Here is a 17,261-nt window from a genome sequence, read left to right on the forward strand (position 1 = left end):
CAAGACCAAACTTCCTCCTCTCCTATCTTACCATCCAAACTTAGCTAGTATTTCCCCTTCAATAACTGGAGTCCCACTGGTATTCTTTGTGTTTCCTAGTTAGGGCATATTAGAGGAAACATATGTATCTTCTTCTTTTGTGCTTGGCTGATCTCACTTAACATAATGTTCTCCAGGGTTTTCCATCTCCTTGCAAATGACATAATTTTGTTCTTCTTTATGGATGAATAGAATTCCATTGTGTATATTTCCCACAGTTTTGCTATCCATTCATCTGTTGATGGTGATCTGGGTTGGTTCCATATTTTGGCTATTACATATTGTGCTGCTATGAACATAGGTATGCATATGTTGCTATATTTCTCTGAATTCAACCCCTTTGGAAAGATACTCAGGAGTGGTATAGCTGGATCATATGGTGGATCTATTCCCACCTTTCTTAGGAATCTCCACACAGATCTCCATAGTGGTTGAACTAGTTTGCATTCCCACCAACAGTGTAAAAGAGTTCCTCTTTCCCCACATCCTCGCCAGCATTTGTTGTTGTTTGATTTCTTTATGCTTGCTACTCTGACTGGGGTTAGATGGAATCTCAGTGTAGTTTTGATTTGCATCTCCCTGATGGCCAGTGATGAAGAACATCTTTTCATGTATCTATTAGCCCTTTGTATCTCTTCTTTTGTGAAGTGTGTATTTAGTTCATTTGCCCATTTCTTGATTGGGTTGTTTGTTTTGCCAGTGTAGAGTCTTTTGAGCTCTTTGTATACTCTGGATATTAGCCCCCTATCAGAATGGAGGCTGGTAAAGATCCTTTCCCATACTGTGGGCTTCCTCTTAAGGTTATTGATAGTTTCCTTTGATGAGAAGAAACTTTTTAGTTTGATGTTATCCCACTTCTTTATTCGTGCTTTAATTTCCTGAGCTTTGGGGGTTTTGTTGAGAAAGTTACTGCCTGTGCCAATATGTTGTAGTGTTGAACCTATGCTCTCCTCTATTAACTTCACAGTCTCAGGTCTAATTTCTAAGTCTTTGATCCATCTTGAGTTGATTCCTGTGTTTGGTGAGATATAGGGGTTTAGATTCATCTTTTTACAAATGGTTAGCCAGTTCTCCCAGCACCACTTGTTGAAAAGGCTGTCTTTTCTCCAGCGTATGTGTTTGGCCCCTTTGTCAAAGATTAATTGACTAAAGATGTGTGGGATTGTTTCTGTATCTTCTATTCTAATCCACTGGTCAGTATATCTGTTTTTGTGCCAGTACCATGCTGTTTTTACTACTATTGCTCTATAGTATAGTTTGAAGTCTGGGATTGTAATGCCTCCTGCATGTTTCTTGTTATTGAGAATTGCTTTGGCTATTCTAGGTCTTTTCTTTCTCCATATGAAGTTCATGATTGATTTTTCTAGGTCTCTGAAGAATGCCACTGGTATTTTAATGGGAATTGCATTGAACCTATAGATCAGTTTTGGCAGAATGGCCATTTTGATGATATTTATTCTGCCTATCCATGAGCACGGGAGATCTTTCCATCTTCCAAGGTCTTCTTCAATTTCTTTCTTTAATGTTTTATAGTTTTTGTTGTAGAGGTCTTTTACATCTTTGGTTAGGTTTATTCCTAGGTATTTTATTGGTTTTGAGGTTATAGTGAATGGAATTGCTGTTTTTATTTCTTTCATTGTGGATTCGTTGTTGGCATAAAGAAAGCCACTGATTTCTTTAGGTTGATTTTGTAACCTGCGACTTTGCTGAATTTGTCAATCAGGTCCAGAAGTCTTTTGGTTGAGTTCTTTGGGTCTTCCAGATAAAGGATCATGTCATCTGCGAATAAGGATAATTTTAATTCCTCTCTTCCTATGTGAATTCCTTTGATTTCCTTCTCTTGTCTGATTGCTGCAGCAAGAGTCTCAAGGACTATATTGAAAAGGAGTGGTGATAGTGGGCATCCTTGTCTTGTTCCTGACTGTAGCGGAAATTCTTGCAGTTTTCCCTATTCAATATAATGTTGGCTTTGGGTTTGCAGTATATTGCCTTGATAATGTTGAGGTACTTTCCTTCTATCCCAATTTTTTGCAGTGTTTTTAACATAAATGGGTGCTGGATTTTGTCAAATGCTTTTTCAGCATCTATTGCTATGATGATGTGGTTTTTGTTCTTGGTTCTATTTATGTGGTGAATAACATGTATTGATTTGCGTATGTTGAACCAGCCTTGTTTTTCTGGGATGAAACCGACTTGGTCATGATGTATTATTCTCTTGATATAGTTTTGAATGCATATAGCTAGTATTTTGTTTAGAATTTTTGCATCTATGTTCACTAAGGATATTGGTCTGTAGTTTTCCTTTCTTGAGGTATCTTTATTTGGTTTGGGGATTAATGTGATACTGGCCTCATAGAAGGAATTTGGAAGAGTTCCATCCCTTTCAATTTCCCGGAACATGTTATGCAGTATTGGTATTAGTTGTTCACTGAAGGTTTTGTAGAATTCAGCTGGGAACCCATCTGGGCCTGGGCTTTTCTTTGGTGGAAGAATTTTTATTGCCATTTCTATTTCTTTGGTTGTTATTGGTTGGTTTAGGCTTGCTATGTCCTCTTGGTTGAGTGTAGGAAGGTTAACTGTGCTTAGAAATCTATCAATTTCTTCCAGATTTTCAAGTCTATTGGAGTATAAATTTTTAAAGTAGTTTCTGATAATATTTTGAATTTCTTCTCTATCTGTGGTGATATCTCCTTTTTCATTTCTAATTTTGATAATTTGAGTTGATTCTCTTTTTCTTTTGGTTAGGTTGGCCAGGGGTTTATCAATTCTATTAATCTTTTCAAAGAACCAACTTTTTGTTTTATTGATTCTTTGAATTGTTTTTTTGTTCTCTATTTCATTTATTTCTGCTCTAATTTTGATGATTTCTTGCCTTCTGCTGGCTTTGGGAATAGACTGTTGCAGAATTTCTAGATCCTTGCCTTGTGTCATTAGGTTCTTTACTTGGTGGTTCTCCGTCCTTTTTATGTGGGCACTCAATGCAATAAACTTTCCTCTTAGAACTGCCTTCATGGTGTCCCATAGGTTTTGGTAGGTTGTGTTTCTGTTTTCGTTTGTTTCCATAAGTTTCTTTATTTCTTCCCTAATTTCTGCTCTTACCCATTCGTTGTTCAATAGTGTATCATTCATTCTCCATGAATTTGAATACTTACTTTCGAGTTTTCTGTTGTTGATTTCTACTTTTATTCCGTTGTGGTCTGAAAAGATGCAAGGAATTATATTACATTTTTTGAATTTGCTGGTATTTTCTTTGTGTCCCAGGATGTGATCAATTTTGGAGAAGGTTCCATGAGCTGCTGCGAAGAAAGTGTATTCTGTAGTTCCTGGTTGATATACTCTGAAAATGTCTATTAGGTCCATTTGGTTTATGGTTTCCTTTAGTTCTAGAGCGTCTTTACTCATCTTTTGCCTTGAAGATCGATCCAGTGGTGTGAGAGGCGTATTAAAATCTCCCAGAATTATTGTATTTGGATCTACTTGGGATCTTATGTCCAGAAGGATTTGTTTTACAAATGTGGTTGCACCCATATTTGGGGCATAAATATTTACTATCATTATATCTTCTTGGTATATTGTTCCTTTTAATAAAAGGAAATGCCCTGATTTATCTCTTTTGATGTGTTTTAGTTTAAAGTCTGTTTTGTTGGATATTAGGATTACTATCCCTGCTATTTTTTGGTCACTGGTTGCATGGTATATCTTTTTCCATCCTTTCACCTTCAGCCTGTGAGTGTCTTTGGCTGTGAGGTGAGTTTCTTGCAGACAGCATATATTTGGATTATGTTTCCTAATCCACATTGCCAGTCTATGTCTTTTGATTGGTGAGTTAAGTCCTTTGACATTAAGAGATATTATTGAAATATGATTTTTGTTTTCTGCCATTTTGTGTTCTGTCTACTCTTGGGTGGTGTGATCTTTCTTCTTTACTTAAATGGCCCACTTATTAACTTCCTCTCTTCTCTGGTTCTGAAGTCTGCTTCTTTTTTCTTCCTTATGGTTTATTTCTTTAAGAATTTTCTCTAGTGTTGGCTTTGAATTCATGAATTTTTTGAGATTCTGTTTATCGTGAAAGACTTTGGTTTCACCATTGATCTTGAATAGTAGTTTTGCTGGATAGATTAGTTTGGGCTGGAAGTTATTTTCTTCCAGGGTCTGAATCACGTCGTACCAGTCTCTCCTAGCATTCCTAACCTGGGTTGTATAGTCTGGGGTGATTCTTATTGTTTTGCCTCTATATGTCACCCGTCCTTTTGTTCTCACTGCTTTTAAGATTCCTTCCTTAGCCTCTATATTGGTCATTTTGGTTATTATGTGACGTGGAGTGGTCTTTTTTTGGTCTTGTCTCAGTGGAGTTCTGTATGCCTCCTGGACTTGAAGATCGAAGTCTCTTTCCATATTTGGAAAATTCTCTGAGATTATTTCCTTGAAGATGTTGCAGATGCCCTTGGTCTGTACCTCTAACCCTTCCTCAATGCCTATTATCCGTAAATTAGGGCGCTTCATATTATCCCGTAATTGTTGGATATTTAGGTTTTGTTGCTGTAAAGATTTCTGTATATCGCAGACTATGTTTTCGGTTTGGGATGCGCTGTCTTCTAATATTGATATTCTGTTTTCCATTTCATCTAATCTTCCAGAATTTCTTTCTATTGCTGTCTTCATTTCACTTATTGCCTCTTTCATTTCATTCCAGACCTCTTTCTGATTCTTTTTTAGTGTTTCTAGTTCACCTTTAACCTCCTCTATACTTGTTTTAAATCCTTTCATCATATTGAACATCAAGATTCTGAACTCCCCTTCTTGCATTTCTAGTAGGTCAGTATTCGTGATTTCTGCTGTCTCTTCATAATTCCTGGTTCTCATATTAATAGCGTTCTCTGTCCTGTTTTTCTGGTTTCTACCCATCGTTCGTGAGCATTATGCTTAGTCAAATCTTAATATTGGGAGTTTAGGAATATCGGCTAGTCAGCAGAGCCTTTCCAGTGTTGAAGGTGGGTGATGTGGGGGGAGCTGGGGTGATTGGTAAAGGAGCCGGATTAGGTAGAGGATATGTTTAGGTTGAGAAAGACTTTAAGTATGATAAGGTAATATCTTGCTAGGAATGAGAGAGAGTTAACTACTAGGACTCTTGTCGTTAGTAGAGTAATTATGGATATAAGAAATACTTTGAGTATTAAACCAGGAGGTATATTATGGGGAAAAGTTTTGGGGGAGAAAAGTATGTAGGGTTAGTGTGGGAAGGTTTGTAAATAGGAGTGATGGAAGGAGCAGACAGACATATAAAAAAAGAAAAAAGAAAAAAGAAAAAAATCCACACAAGATACCAAGACTATTATGTAATCCAAGAAAAAGGGAGGAAAACCAATCAAAGGAGGAGGATGAAAATAAGGGAAGGAAAGAGGAAGAAAGAGGAAAAAAGAACAAGAATAAAATAAAAGGAACTAGCAGCTGTGTGATATAAAAAGATAAGGCAAACTATCCAATATATATAAAAAAAAACAAGTTAAAGTAAGAGAAGTGTGGGTTAAAAGAAAAAAAATAAAACAGCAATAACCATACCAAAACAAAAGTACTGTAAAAGCAAAATAAAACAAAACATCCACATTAAAAGTAAAACAAACAGTCCTCCTTATTTATGCATATGGTGTCAGGTCCATATAATATGTGCGTATCTGATTGCTTTGGTAACTTTCAGAATACCATCCAATGTCTCTTAGTTTTCTTTATACTCTATTTTTATCTTCTTAGATCACTCTGGGTGTTTGGACACCTTTCTCTCCTGTAGCTGCTTTAGGTTTATGTGTCCGGATGTCTGGTTTCACTTTTATTTGATTCTGTACAATTCACAGGTTCTGCAAAATTCTAACCTGTGGTCAGCACCTCTGCACTCACCACCCTAGTCTCCAGCCTGTGCTTCCCTATAACAGTGGTGGAGAATGACCAATGTATAATTAGAACCTCCCCCTGAGGTCCTGTGCAGATATTGCGGCCCGATGGATTTTCCTGTGTCTCTGGAAATTCCAGCTGGGTTAGCCGGTGTGGTCCCAAGATGTACCCTGGGCAAATGGATGCTGACTCCTGGATGCCCACATTTACTGCCAGAGCTCTGCCTATTCCGAGAGTGCAGGCTGGGTGTGCTGCTAGTACTGGACCCAGGTGTGAGTGGATACAGCTGTCTATTGCTGCTGGTATGCTCTTCCAAGGTGTATTGAGCTGTGTTCTCGCTTAGAACTAAGCATCTGGCTACCAGGAGGGTGGGAACACCCAGTGGTGGGCCAGGGGTGCAGGATAGGTGCTCAAGGATCCAGTGCATGGTGTCCAGCAATGGTCCCTGCCTCCCGCGGGATGTAGAAACTGGGGGTGCCCCAAGGAGGTTTCCGGGTCACACAGGGCTTTTGCAACCTGGAAGGCAGGCTCTGGCAAGGTGGCGGGAGCTAGACGCACAGGCAGTCTCCAATTTAGAGGTGGCAGTGGCAGTGGCACAGGCACTGACTGCTAGCAGGGGACCGGGGCGCAGACAAGGTGCACCGAAGGGAGTGCTCGGTTCTGAGGCTGGGGCGTGCTGGGGGGTTGGGGTGCAGCGCACACTAGGGTCTGTACTTCCCTGGGCGCCCGCAGTTACCTGCCTTCCTTGGTTCAGGATTCCATGGGAGTCTGTCTCTATGCTGTTGTGATCCAATCGCTGGTGACCACACAGAATTCTGACGTGGGTGCTGTTCGTTGCTTAAGATGAGAAACTAAGTCCGTTTTCAGTCCCGGATTATCTTGCCGCGGTAATATCGGGCAGGCAGATCCACGGACAGCCGCGAAAGCGGCGCGCGGATCAGCGTTCCGATCCGATTGTATCTGTAGCAGGTCCGGTGTCCGATCCTTGTTCTTCTTCTTCTTCACGTTCAGAATTCCCCTGAGGTACCAGGATTTGTTTTGGTTCCTGGTATGTATTTATTTTGTTGATTAAGACACAGCTTTCTACGTATTTGAACTTTATTTGCTTCAGCTACTGAGAAGTGCTGTGTCCCTCAGTCGCCATTTTGGGGAAAAAAAAAGATGATTTTTTTTCTACCAAGAATGCAATAGTGCCGAGAAGTGTAACTGTGGAGAAAACAAAACTTGTGGGTTTGTTTTCCTGGATCTTGAAATGCTAAGTGATAAAAGAAGACCTAGCAGCACTGTTGAGCTATGGGGAAAAGCAGCAAGTATTTCAGATGGCAAGTACTACCATCACCATGCAGCCAAAGCCTTGGGAGTAGCCCCCCTAAAATCTGAAGTTGAAAGGGCACTTCTGCCATGGCTCTTGCTCAGAATTGTAGGAATAATAAGATAAAAGAATTTGAAAATCCTTGAAAAAATTCTAAATCATTATAGAAACTATGCTATCAATTATTATTTAATTATCATCATTGCTCTTCAAATATACCAGTTATGGCAAATGGGGAAATACTCAAATTTTTGTCTGTATCGCAAACAGGAAAAGAAATTGTGTCATCAGTAGACTTTAAGGAAACAAACACAGACTGAACATCTACTATCCCCAAAGCCCTTTGATTGCCATAATGGGTGACACAGAAATGAAAAATCCTCTGTTCTAAAGAGCCTACAATACAGGAACTTATCACATAGCCGTTTCGTCATACTCAGACACTGAGCATTGAGGGAGTTTTGTGTACCTGTAAATCAGCACTTCGAGACTTCCATATTGAGACCAGTGGTGTCCTTGTAAATCAGAGACCTGAAAAGCTCTGATTCACAATATTTGTGAGTTTTCATGGTATCAATATGGCCATCCTTGGTAGATTGTATGTTAATAACAATATGACCCTGGAGAGAGTTGGAAAGAGGTGTACACAAGCTTTCCCAGGCTGGTAGCAGCTGGCTACAGCTCACAACTCATTTGAATCCAAGTCATGGGGATAAAAAAAGGACTTGGTACTTTGCCATCTTGCCCTCCGGAGGGCTGTAAACCAGGGGCAGCAGTGCAGCTTACTCATCCACTCAAAACACTGGCAGATTTTGTTTCTTACTAGGAAGTCACATCTTTTATCTAATTTAGATTCTGATGCTCAAATTATGAATTGAGTGGATACCAGACATGACCATATTTTGGTCACCTGTCATGGTTCATGCCTTTGTCACTTCAATGCTTCTCATATAGGAAGCACTAAAGAAGTCTGTTGAGCTGAACTAAACATAGTATTTTGAAAACAAAAATTTGATATTACACAATTTTCCATGTCACATACACAAAAAATTCTCCTCTATTCAGATAATTGTATCCTCTATCCAATCTTGATTTCAAGTGCTTCAATATTATATCAATTTCTACTATTTGTAAATATTGAATATTCATCTCTTTCTCATTCTCTATATATTTTCTTATTCAGTATTTCTTTCAAAGGCTTAAACATTGCTTTTCAGAGGTTCTTTGATCTCACATATTTGTTCATTAATTCAACAAACATATATGGAACCTCTGCTATGGGAATAGCATAGTGTTGGATGCATGGAAAATGCAGACGTGAGTAAGAGAGTGTGCAGGTGTGAGCACCTGGGATTTCTCCAGTGGGTAAGCTCTGTCTTCAGCCTAGTGGCAGAGTGCCTGGGCAGTTCCAGACATCAGATTCCACATGAACAGGTTCAGAGGAGGAAGGCTGATAATATATTTCTTTTTACTTTTCTCTCTCTTTACAAGAAGGAAAGTTTTCTCTTAAGTATCCCCCAAAGACTTGCACTGACAAGATTGGTTCACGTACCCTATCATGAGCCAGCCAGAAGAGATTTCAGACATACTTGTTTATTTGACCCCTGTTTGAAAATAAAAAACAGTTACTCAACACCTCCCTAGAAATCTGCTGTGTGTGTGTGTGTGTGTGTGTGTGTGTGTGTGTGTGTGTGTGGTGCTGAGGATTAAACCCAGGGACATTCTACCTCTGAGCTTCCCTCCACACCAGCCCTTTTTATTTTTTTTTTATTTTGAAACAGGGCCTTGCTAGGTTGCTGGGGCTAGTTTCAAACCTGTAATTCTTCTGTCTCAGCCTTCCAAGTACTGAGAGTGCAGGTATGTGCCACCACGCCCATTAAAATTGGCCATCTTTAAGGGAATAAACAGAAAGATGCAGTGACAACTTTGAATTATTTTATGGTTCTGTATTTCATTCTAGCACCCCTGGAGGGGGTAGCCTCCTTTGGAAACCTTTGGTAGATAAACCTCATGCAGAAGAATGATGTATGGAAGTCAATTAGAGGGGTAATGGGGAATTTCAGTGTCTTATACTGTCTTCTGATTTCTCTATTCTCATCCATTTAGCTAACCCTCTTTTATTTTATTTTACATTGGCACTGGGGATGGAACCCAGGGACATTCTACCTCGGAGCGACACTCCCAACCCTATTTTTTTATTCTTTTTTTATTTTTTTTTTTTTGGTGGTGGTACTAGAGTTCCTGGAAACCCTTCTACCTCTGAGCTACACTCCCAGACCTATTTTATATTTTTATTTGGAAACAGGATCTTTTAAGCCAGCAAGGCTGGCTTCGAACCTGCGCAATCCTCCTGTCTCCGCCTCCCAAGTGCGGGGATTACAAATGTGCGCCACCACGCCCAGCGTTTTTATTCTTTATTTTGAAACATAATTTCACTGAATTGCAAGGAGCCTTACTAAGTAGCTGAGGCTGGCCATGAGCCGCGATCCTCCTCCCTTAGCCTCCCAAACACTGAGATTACAAGCGTGTGGCACCATGCCTGGCTAGCTAACCCTCTTTAATTGTGAACCATGGAACTTACTATGGCCATTGAAAAGAATTTAAGGCAGCATAATAAATCCTGAGTTAAGTGCATCCAAGTGAGTGGATACATCGTGAACTTCCTGTCCATTTGTTTATGTTATTGTGACCTCACAAATCTCAAGAGTAAGATTATAATATCCATTCTCCTTTGAGTAAACCAAACTATATTCCTGCAGAGGCCACAAGCCTTTTCCAAAATTAATTTCTGGCTTCCATGCCTGGGCAGTGGAACAAACCGAAAGTAAATTTTAAACCAAAAATATTTGTGCCTGTGTGGTGATGGTCTCTTTTCGTCTCAAAAAATAAAGTAGAATTTCTTTTATTTTGTTACTGGAGATTGAACCCAGTGGCACTCTACATCACAAATACACCCGTTGTATTATTATTATTTTTTTTATTTTGAAACAGGATCTAGCTAAGTGGCTAAGCGCTATCTTCCCTTCTCAGACTATCAAGCACTGAAATTACTGGTGTAATCACCATGCCTCACTCAAAATAGGAATTTCTCTATGATTATTATTAGGAAGCTAAATTGAAGGTCCCAGAAAACTAGAGGAGAGGCATTAATGATTGACTGGAAGCTTGAGGGACTTGGCTGTAAATGCTAAGTAAAGGTCATGAGCACTATGGCCTCTCAAAGGGCAGTGCACAGATACTCACAAGGAAGATCCTGAAAAGTCACCATAGTTTCGGGTATGTTTACAATTATTAAGTCAAAACCTGTGCCGATTTTTTGTTTGTTTGTTTTTGTTATTTTCTGGGTCTGTAGTTAGACTTTTTACTAATGAATTGTTTCACAGCAAAGTTCTCTTTAACTAATTTGACATCTCCAGGGAGCTCTGGAAAGTGTGTTAGCATCCTCATATTGGTCAGCAGGAAGGAAGCAGCACCAAGACTCAGCTGAGTCCAGCAGGCTCGGGTCACAGTGATGGAAGGAGATCATGGGAGGGAATTCCTTACAGTAACTCTATATCCAGCAACAGTCTATATCAGCAGACAGTGTCCTTGTTCCTTACTACAAATAGTTAGCACTGGTTTACCTCCTATGTGGCTACATCACAGAACTATGATAAAATACACTCATGTTCCAAAAGGCTTAAGGTAATAGTTTTCAGGAAGTAAAATAATTATAAAGGTGCAGATTAATTTTGCCATTGTAATTACATATCCAAATCAGAGGGAAAGAGAAAATACCAAAATTTTTCTAAGATCAAATACTTATTAAAAATAAGTATTATAGATAAATGAGGGTAAAACCATTACTATTAAAATATTCACTAACATTAGCAACATTGGCCTTGAGTGAGAAAATTAGAGCACTTATGAAGGATTCAGAACCTATCCATATGTTATTATAGTGTTGTCGCCATAGCCTGAAATGCCTTGGATCTGACCTATTTCTTTGCATTTATTTTATGTAGGTTATATCAGAATTGTGTGTGGAACAGGTCTAATGTTATTATAGTAAATATGTGGTCATTTTAATGCAAGCTACTTGCCCTAATTTAATCATTGGTTTAATTCATCAAGGGTTAAAATAAGGTCACCCAGTCTCCTCTAAAACACCCAAATTGCCGGGCGTGGTGGCATACACTTATGTAATCCCCACGCTTGGGAGGTGGAGACAGGAGGATCACGAAGGTTCGAAGCCAGTCTTGCTGGCTTAAGAGACCCTGTTTCCAAATAAAAATATAAAATAGGTCTGGGAGTGTAGCCCAGAGGTAGAAGGGCTTCCAGGAACCCCAGTACCACAAAAAATGAATAAATAAGTAACTAAATACATACATACATACATACATACATACATACATACATACATGAATAAATAAAAAAACACTCAGATAAGCATTGAACCATAACTCACTGGCAGCTTGGCAAAATTAAAGTGATGGTCTAAACACCCTAGATAAACCAGTCCCATGATTTTCTGTAGCAAATAATATAACTTATTTGTGAAATATACCAGAAATGCTAGCCACCCAAGAGTTAACCCAAAGAGAATTCACTATAATAGAAATTCCAAAGGGCCGGGCATGTAATCCCTGGGCTTGGGAGGTGGAGACAGGAGGATCGCGCTGGTTTGAAGCCAGCCTCACTGGCTTAAAAATAGGTCTGGGAGTGTAGCCCAGAGGTAGAAGGGCTTCCAGGATCCCAGTATCACAAAAAAAAAAAAAATCCATAGGAAAAACTCTCTTCAACATCCAAGAAAATAATATTTGACTTTTGGGCTTAGGTTCTCTCCAGTTCTTTGTCTAAATCTTATTAATTTTGTATTTGTTTAATCCAAATATAAGCACCAAATCCTAAACTCGTTGTTCTTACTCATCCATAGCTAGTTGGGAACTGGGAACATATAAGGAAAAAGAAAGTTAGGGATCTACAGTTAGACAGCGCCTGTGACTACTAGGATTCACTATCCCATGATAAGATGGAAGCACTGCAATACCTCCTACCTCAAAATCAGTCTATCAAGGTCTATCATGATCCAGATTACAGGACAAAAACAGCGACACAAATTCTACACATAAACAGCTCAGTGTAAGTAGCATATTTTTAATATGGTTTGTCCCCTCTAAAATTCATGTTGAAATCTGCCATTGAGACAGTGTTGGAAGGTGGATCCCATAAGAGTTGTCATTAAGAGAGATTAAGGCTTTTCTTACATTAGTTCTCAATTTCCTTGGACTAGGTTGGTTCCCACAACAGGAGTTTATTATAAAGTGATGGTGTGTCTGTCTTATGAATGACCTCTCCACCAGAAAAAGAAGTATCATGAGACCCTCACCCTCTCCATGCTCCTGGACTTCCAGAACTATGAGCCAAAAACACCTCACTCTATAAGTTACTCAGCCTGTGATAGCAGCAGAAAACTAAGCCAGTAAGAGAGAAAACAATGAAGGGATGTCAGATAGGTGTTTAGGTTCCACTTGAAAATGAGGGAATAATTTCTTTTTGTTTGTGTTTTATTATTATAAGTGTTATTATCATCATCATTTTGGCACTAGGATTTGAACCAGGTGTGTTCTACCTCTAAGCTAGACTTCAGTTGTTCTTTTTTATTTTTTATTTTGAAACAGGGTCTCACTAAGTTACTGAGGGATTCCCTAAGTTGCTAAGACTGACTTCAAACCTGCAATCCTCTTGTCTTCCCATCCTAATTATTGAGAGTACAGGTGTAATCACCACACTGAGTGGAGAAAATAATTTCAAGTTTTCAGTTCCAAGTAGTCAGGTTTTACTTCCTGGTGTTTACCAGGTTAAAAGTAGCTTTTTAAGATAGGCATAGATAACTAGTAACTTTGTGGACCTGAACTCAAACTATTTCATGCAAAAATTTCAACTTTAACACTATTTGTTCTTTTTTCTAGGAGTTTAGATTTGATCGTTTTTTGCAAGACGGTAAGAAGAAAACCACCTTTTACAAAAGAGGAAAAAAACTGAAGACGTATTTAATGCCATTTGGGTTTGGTGCCAGCAAATGTCCAGGCCGATATTTAGCAGTTATTGAAATAAAATTATTGTTGATTGTATTTTTAACCTACTTTGATTTGGAAATAATTGACAAGAAGCCTATAGGATTAGACCACAGCCGTGTTTTGGTTGGTGTTGCACATCCAGATTCTGAATTTTTATTTAGGTACAAGGCAAAATCTTAGAGAAGCTAAAAGGAAAGAAATCTGTAAAAATAAAACCTAAATGTCCTAAGCTCACCTATTTGTTTTTAATTTCTGCACATCTAATATTTATTTGTTTAAAAAGTACCAATTTATAATTGATCTGAGATCAGTCCAGTTTGCACATGGTCATGAAACCCATAAAATAAAGCAGGGTGGTGGTATAATAGGGACATCCAAGTCAACGCTATGATAAGTTCAGAATACCTTTTTATAGTTTTTACTTTTTGTGATTTTCACATGTTACAGTGAATATACTTTCATAGCAGTACATTTGGCACTGTGGGATTTTTTTAAGTTACTCAAATTCTTCTCTAATATGTAAAAGTATACTTTATGTACTCCTGGGAAATTGTGCTGGAAAATAGACACAGTCTAACAGATTCCAAATTCTCAGAGAAGAAATTAAATTTCCATGAGCCACACTGGATGAAAATGTTCTCTTCAAGTATAAAATCAATAATATCTATATTGTCAGGGTACTTTTGCATTAAATGAGTTTTTCAGTAGATTAAATGCTTCAACTTCACTTCAATATTTAATCATCCATAAATGTTCTTTATTACTTCATATACTATGGCTCAATCGAATAAAAATTCTTGTTATATAAGACCTCTCATGTTCAAGTTAGATACTGTTAAGAGTTAATATATAAGAAAACACAAAAACTATTATATATTCAGCAATTACTCTAGACATTAGAATTAGGTTTATTCTAAGAGCAAATATTGCAATCATTATAGCATTGATCATAACATTTGGCTTTAGTATAACTGCTAAGAGTTATGCCAACATTGCAATAAACTCTTTCTTAAATGCTTCCATTTATATAACAGAAGAAACTAAATGCTAGTATTTGTTCTTGATGTCTCACCTTTTAGATTTGGAATTTATTTGAATTATGTTTGAAATATAATTACCAAGTTTATGACATTTGTCCTACATAATGATACAATATGTAAAAAGACAAGACAGATAATTAAGCCCAAGTTCACTCATGCAGCATTATCTATAAATTCTAGTATTTCAGAAATTTGTTATGTTTATGAAAAGAACTTGATTTTTAAAGTAACATTACAAAATATTTATTATATTAATCAGTAAATAAGATAGTCTAGTATCTATTTTCTCTTTACTTAAAAGTAGATGCGTTAAATGTTCCTTTAGTTAAGATCTGCTGCTATGAATTCTGGTTTGATTTGATTGAGAAATTTTTTATTTTCACCCTCATTCTTTTTTTCTTAAAAATGACAGTTTATAATTGTATACGTTTGTGGGATAAAAAATATGTTATGACTTAAGAATACAATGTATGACAAATCAAGCCAGACAATATATCCATCCACTCATTTTTAATTTTTGTGGTAATGTGAAATGTAGTCTGTTGGTAACTTTGGAACATATAATGATCTATTATCAACTATATTTAACATACTGTGTAATAAAAGTCAAAAAGAAAAAATTAATTCATCTTGGCTCTGAGATTTTGTACCTTTTGCTCATCATCTCCTCATTCTCCTCATCCCCACGGTCTGTAGCCACCACTGTATTCTCTGCTTCTATTATTTTATTTTAGATTCTATACATAGTGATAATATGAAGTATTTTTATTTCTATGCTTGCCTTTATTTCGCTTAACATAATGTTCTCCAGGTCCATATATGTAGTCACAAATGACAGAATTTCATTCTTTTCTAAGGATGTCTACGGATATATCACTATCTCTATGTGTTCATCTGTTGATGGACACTTTGGCTGATTCCATTGCTGCTGTGAATATGGGAGTGCAGGCATCTCTTTAACAAACAAGATTGTAAGTCAACTGGACAAACGTCCAGAAGTGGGGTTGCTGGAGGCCCTCTTTCTTAAGAGATGTTTTGCCAGGTGCACTAGTCTAAGCTGATAGTCATTTCCACATAGCACTTTGATGATTTTCCACATTCTTAATGCTTCCGTTCAAAGGGTAGCTGCTAGTCAACTTAATTACTCAGTTGGTGGTCTGCTGCTTCTCTTTGACCATTATACTGTGTTCCACTTGACTCTAATGTTCTTAATTTCTTTCTGTATGTCATGTCTGCAGCCTGCTTCCTGAGTCTGAGGTCTTTAATGTACAAAATATTTTAAGCCATTTTATCTTTGACTACTTCAGAGGTTCTCACTATATATTCCATGTTGTGTGACTTTCTTCGCACATTTTCTATTTTTAACTTTCATTTGAAGTAATTTATTTAAATATTTCTTCATCTTTCTTTTCAATCTAGTACATCTAATCTGCTCTTTGACCCATCCATTGAGTTTGTTTCTTCCTTGTTTTTTGTTTGTTTGTTTGTTTGTTTGTTTGTTTGTGGTGGTACTGGGGTCCCTGGAAGCCCTTCTATACCCGGGCTACACTCCCAGAACTATTTTTTTTTTTTTTTTGGAAACAGGGTCTCTTAAGCCAGCACAGCTGACTTCGAACCTGCACCATCCTCCTGTCTTTGCCTCCCAAGCGTGGGGATTACAAGCGTGCGCCACCACGCCCGGCGTCTTCCTTTTTTTTGTTGTTGTTGTTGTTTTTTGTTTTTTGTTTTTTTTTAATTGCTGCATTGTATTCATACATCAAATGGGATTTTTAAAAAAAATTTTGTGTAGACATATATGCACACATCGCCCAATTAGGCCCTAACCAATCCTCACCCCATTCCCTCCCCAACCCTTCTTCTCATGCTTGGCCTAGTGGTTGACTTTGATATGTTTATTTAAGTACATTATGTGCTTTAGAGAGTTTCCTTCTTTCCCCCTTCCATCCCCTCAGTTAGGTTGCCTTATTTGCTCCTCTATAGGATTTCCTTTTTTCACCTAGAGTTCCTCCTATGACCCATTTCTCCTTAGCTTTCACATATTAGGGAAAGCATCCGATTTCTTATTTTTGTGACTGACTAATCTTGCTGAGCATAATGTCCTCCAGTTCCATCCATTTCCCTGAAAATGATGTAATTGTGTTTTTTTGTGGCTTAGTAAAATTCCACTGTGTACATATCTCACAGATCCCACAGTTCTGTAATCCATTCATCTGTTGATGACATCTTGCTGGTTCTATAGTTTGGCTATGGTGAATTGTGAAGCTATGAACATAGATACGCACGCATTAGTTTGGTAGTTAGGTTTGCTTTCGTTTGGGTAGATACCCAGAAGAGGTATTGCTGGATCAAATGGTAGATTTGTTCCCATTCTTCTGAGAATCCTGCATAATGTTTTCCAAAGTGGTTGCATTAATTTGCAATTTGACCAACAATGTTTTAGAGTTTCCACTTCTCCACATCCTCACCAGCATTTATTGTTGTTTATGTTTTAAATGGTTGCCATTCTAGTTGGAGTTAGGTGAAATCTCAGGGTAGTTTTGATTTGCATCTCTCTGATTGCCAATGATATTGAGCATTTTTTCATACATTTATTGGACATTTGAATTTTTTTTTCATAAAGTGTCTATTTAGTACACTTGCCCATTTTTTTATTGGATTATTCGTTTCTTTAGTGTTGAGTTTCTTGAGTTCTCTGTATATACTAGATATTGGTCCTCCATCTGAGGAGTAGTTGGCAAAAACCTTCTCCCATTCTGTTGGCTCTTGGTTGAGGTTTTTGACAGTTTCCTTTGCTAAACAGAAGCTCTTCAGTTTCATGCAATCCTATGTATTGATTCGCCTTTTAGTTTCTTGTGCCTATGGGGTCTTGTTGAGAAAGTTTTTATCTGTGCCTATGTGTTGCAGTGTTGGACCTATGCCCTCTTC

The 17,261-nt window shown here is 37.8% G+C and overlaps 1 protein-coding gene across 1 annotated transcript in view; it reads left to right on the forward strand.

Annotated features, from left to right (window-relative positions):
- Window positions 1-13,476, forward strand: part of CYP7B1 (cytochrome P450 family 7 subfamily B member 1) — a gene marked incomplete at both ends in the record, with an annotated part of 198,523 nt that extends 185,047 nt beyond the window's left edge. Inside the window, one exon of the mRNA XM_080694931.1 lies at window positions 13,189-13,476. Within this exon, the coding sequence (XP_080551057.1) occupies window positions 13,189-13,476 (288 nt within the window). The remainder of the gene's footprint in view (window positions 1-13,188) is intronic.
- Between the last annotated feature and the right edge of the window lie 3,785 nt (window positions 13,477-17,261).

The sequence above is a fragment of the Muscardinus avellanarius genome (genome assembly GCF_963383645.1).
Source record: "Muscardinus avellanarius genome assembly, chromosome: 4".
NCBI classification, from domain to species: domain Eukaryota; kingdom Metazoa; phylum Chordata; class Mammalia; order Rodentia; family Gliridae; genus Muscardinus; species Muscardinus avellanarius.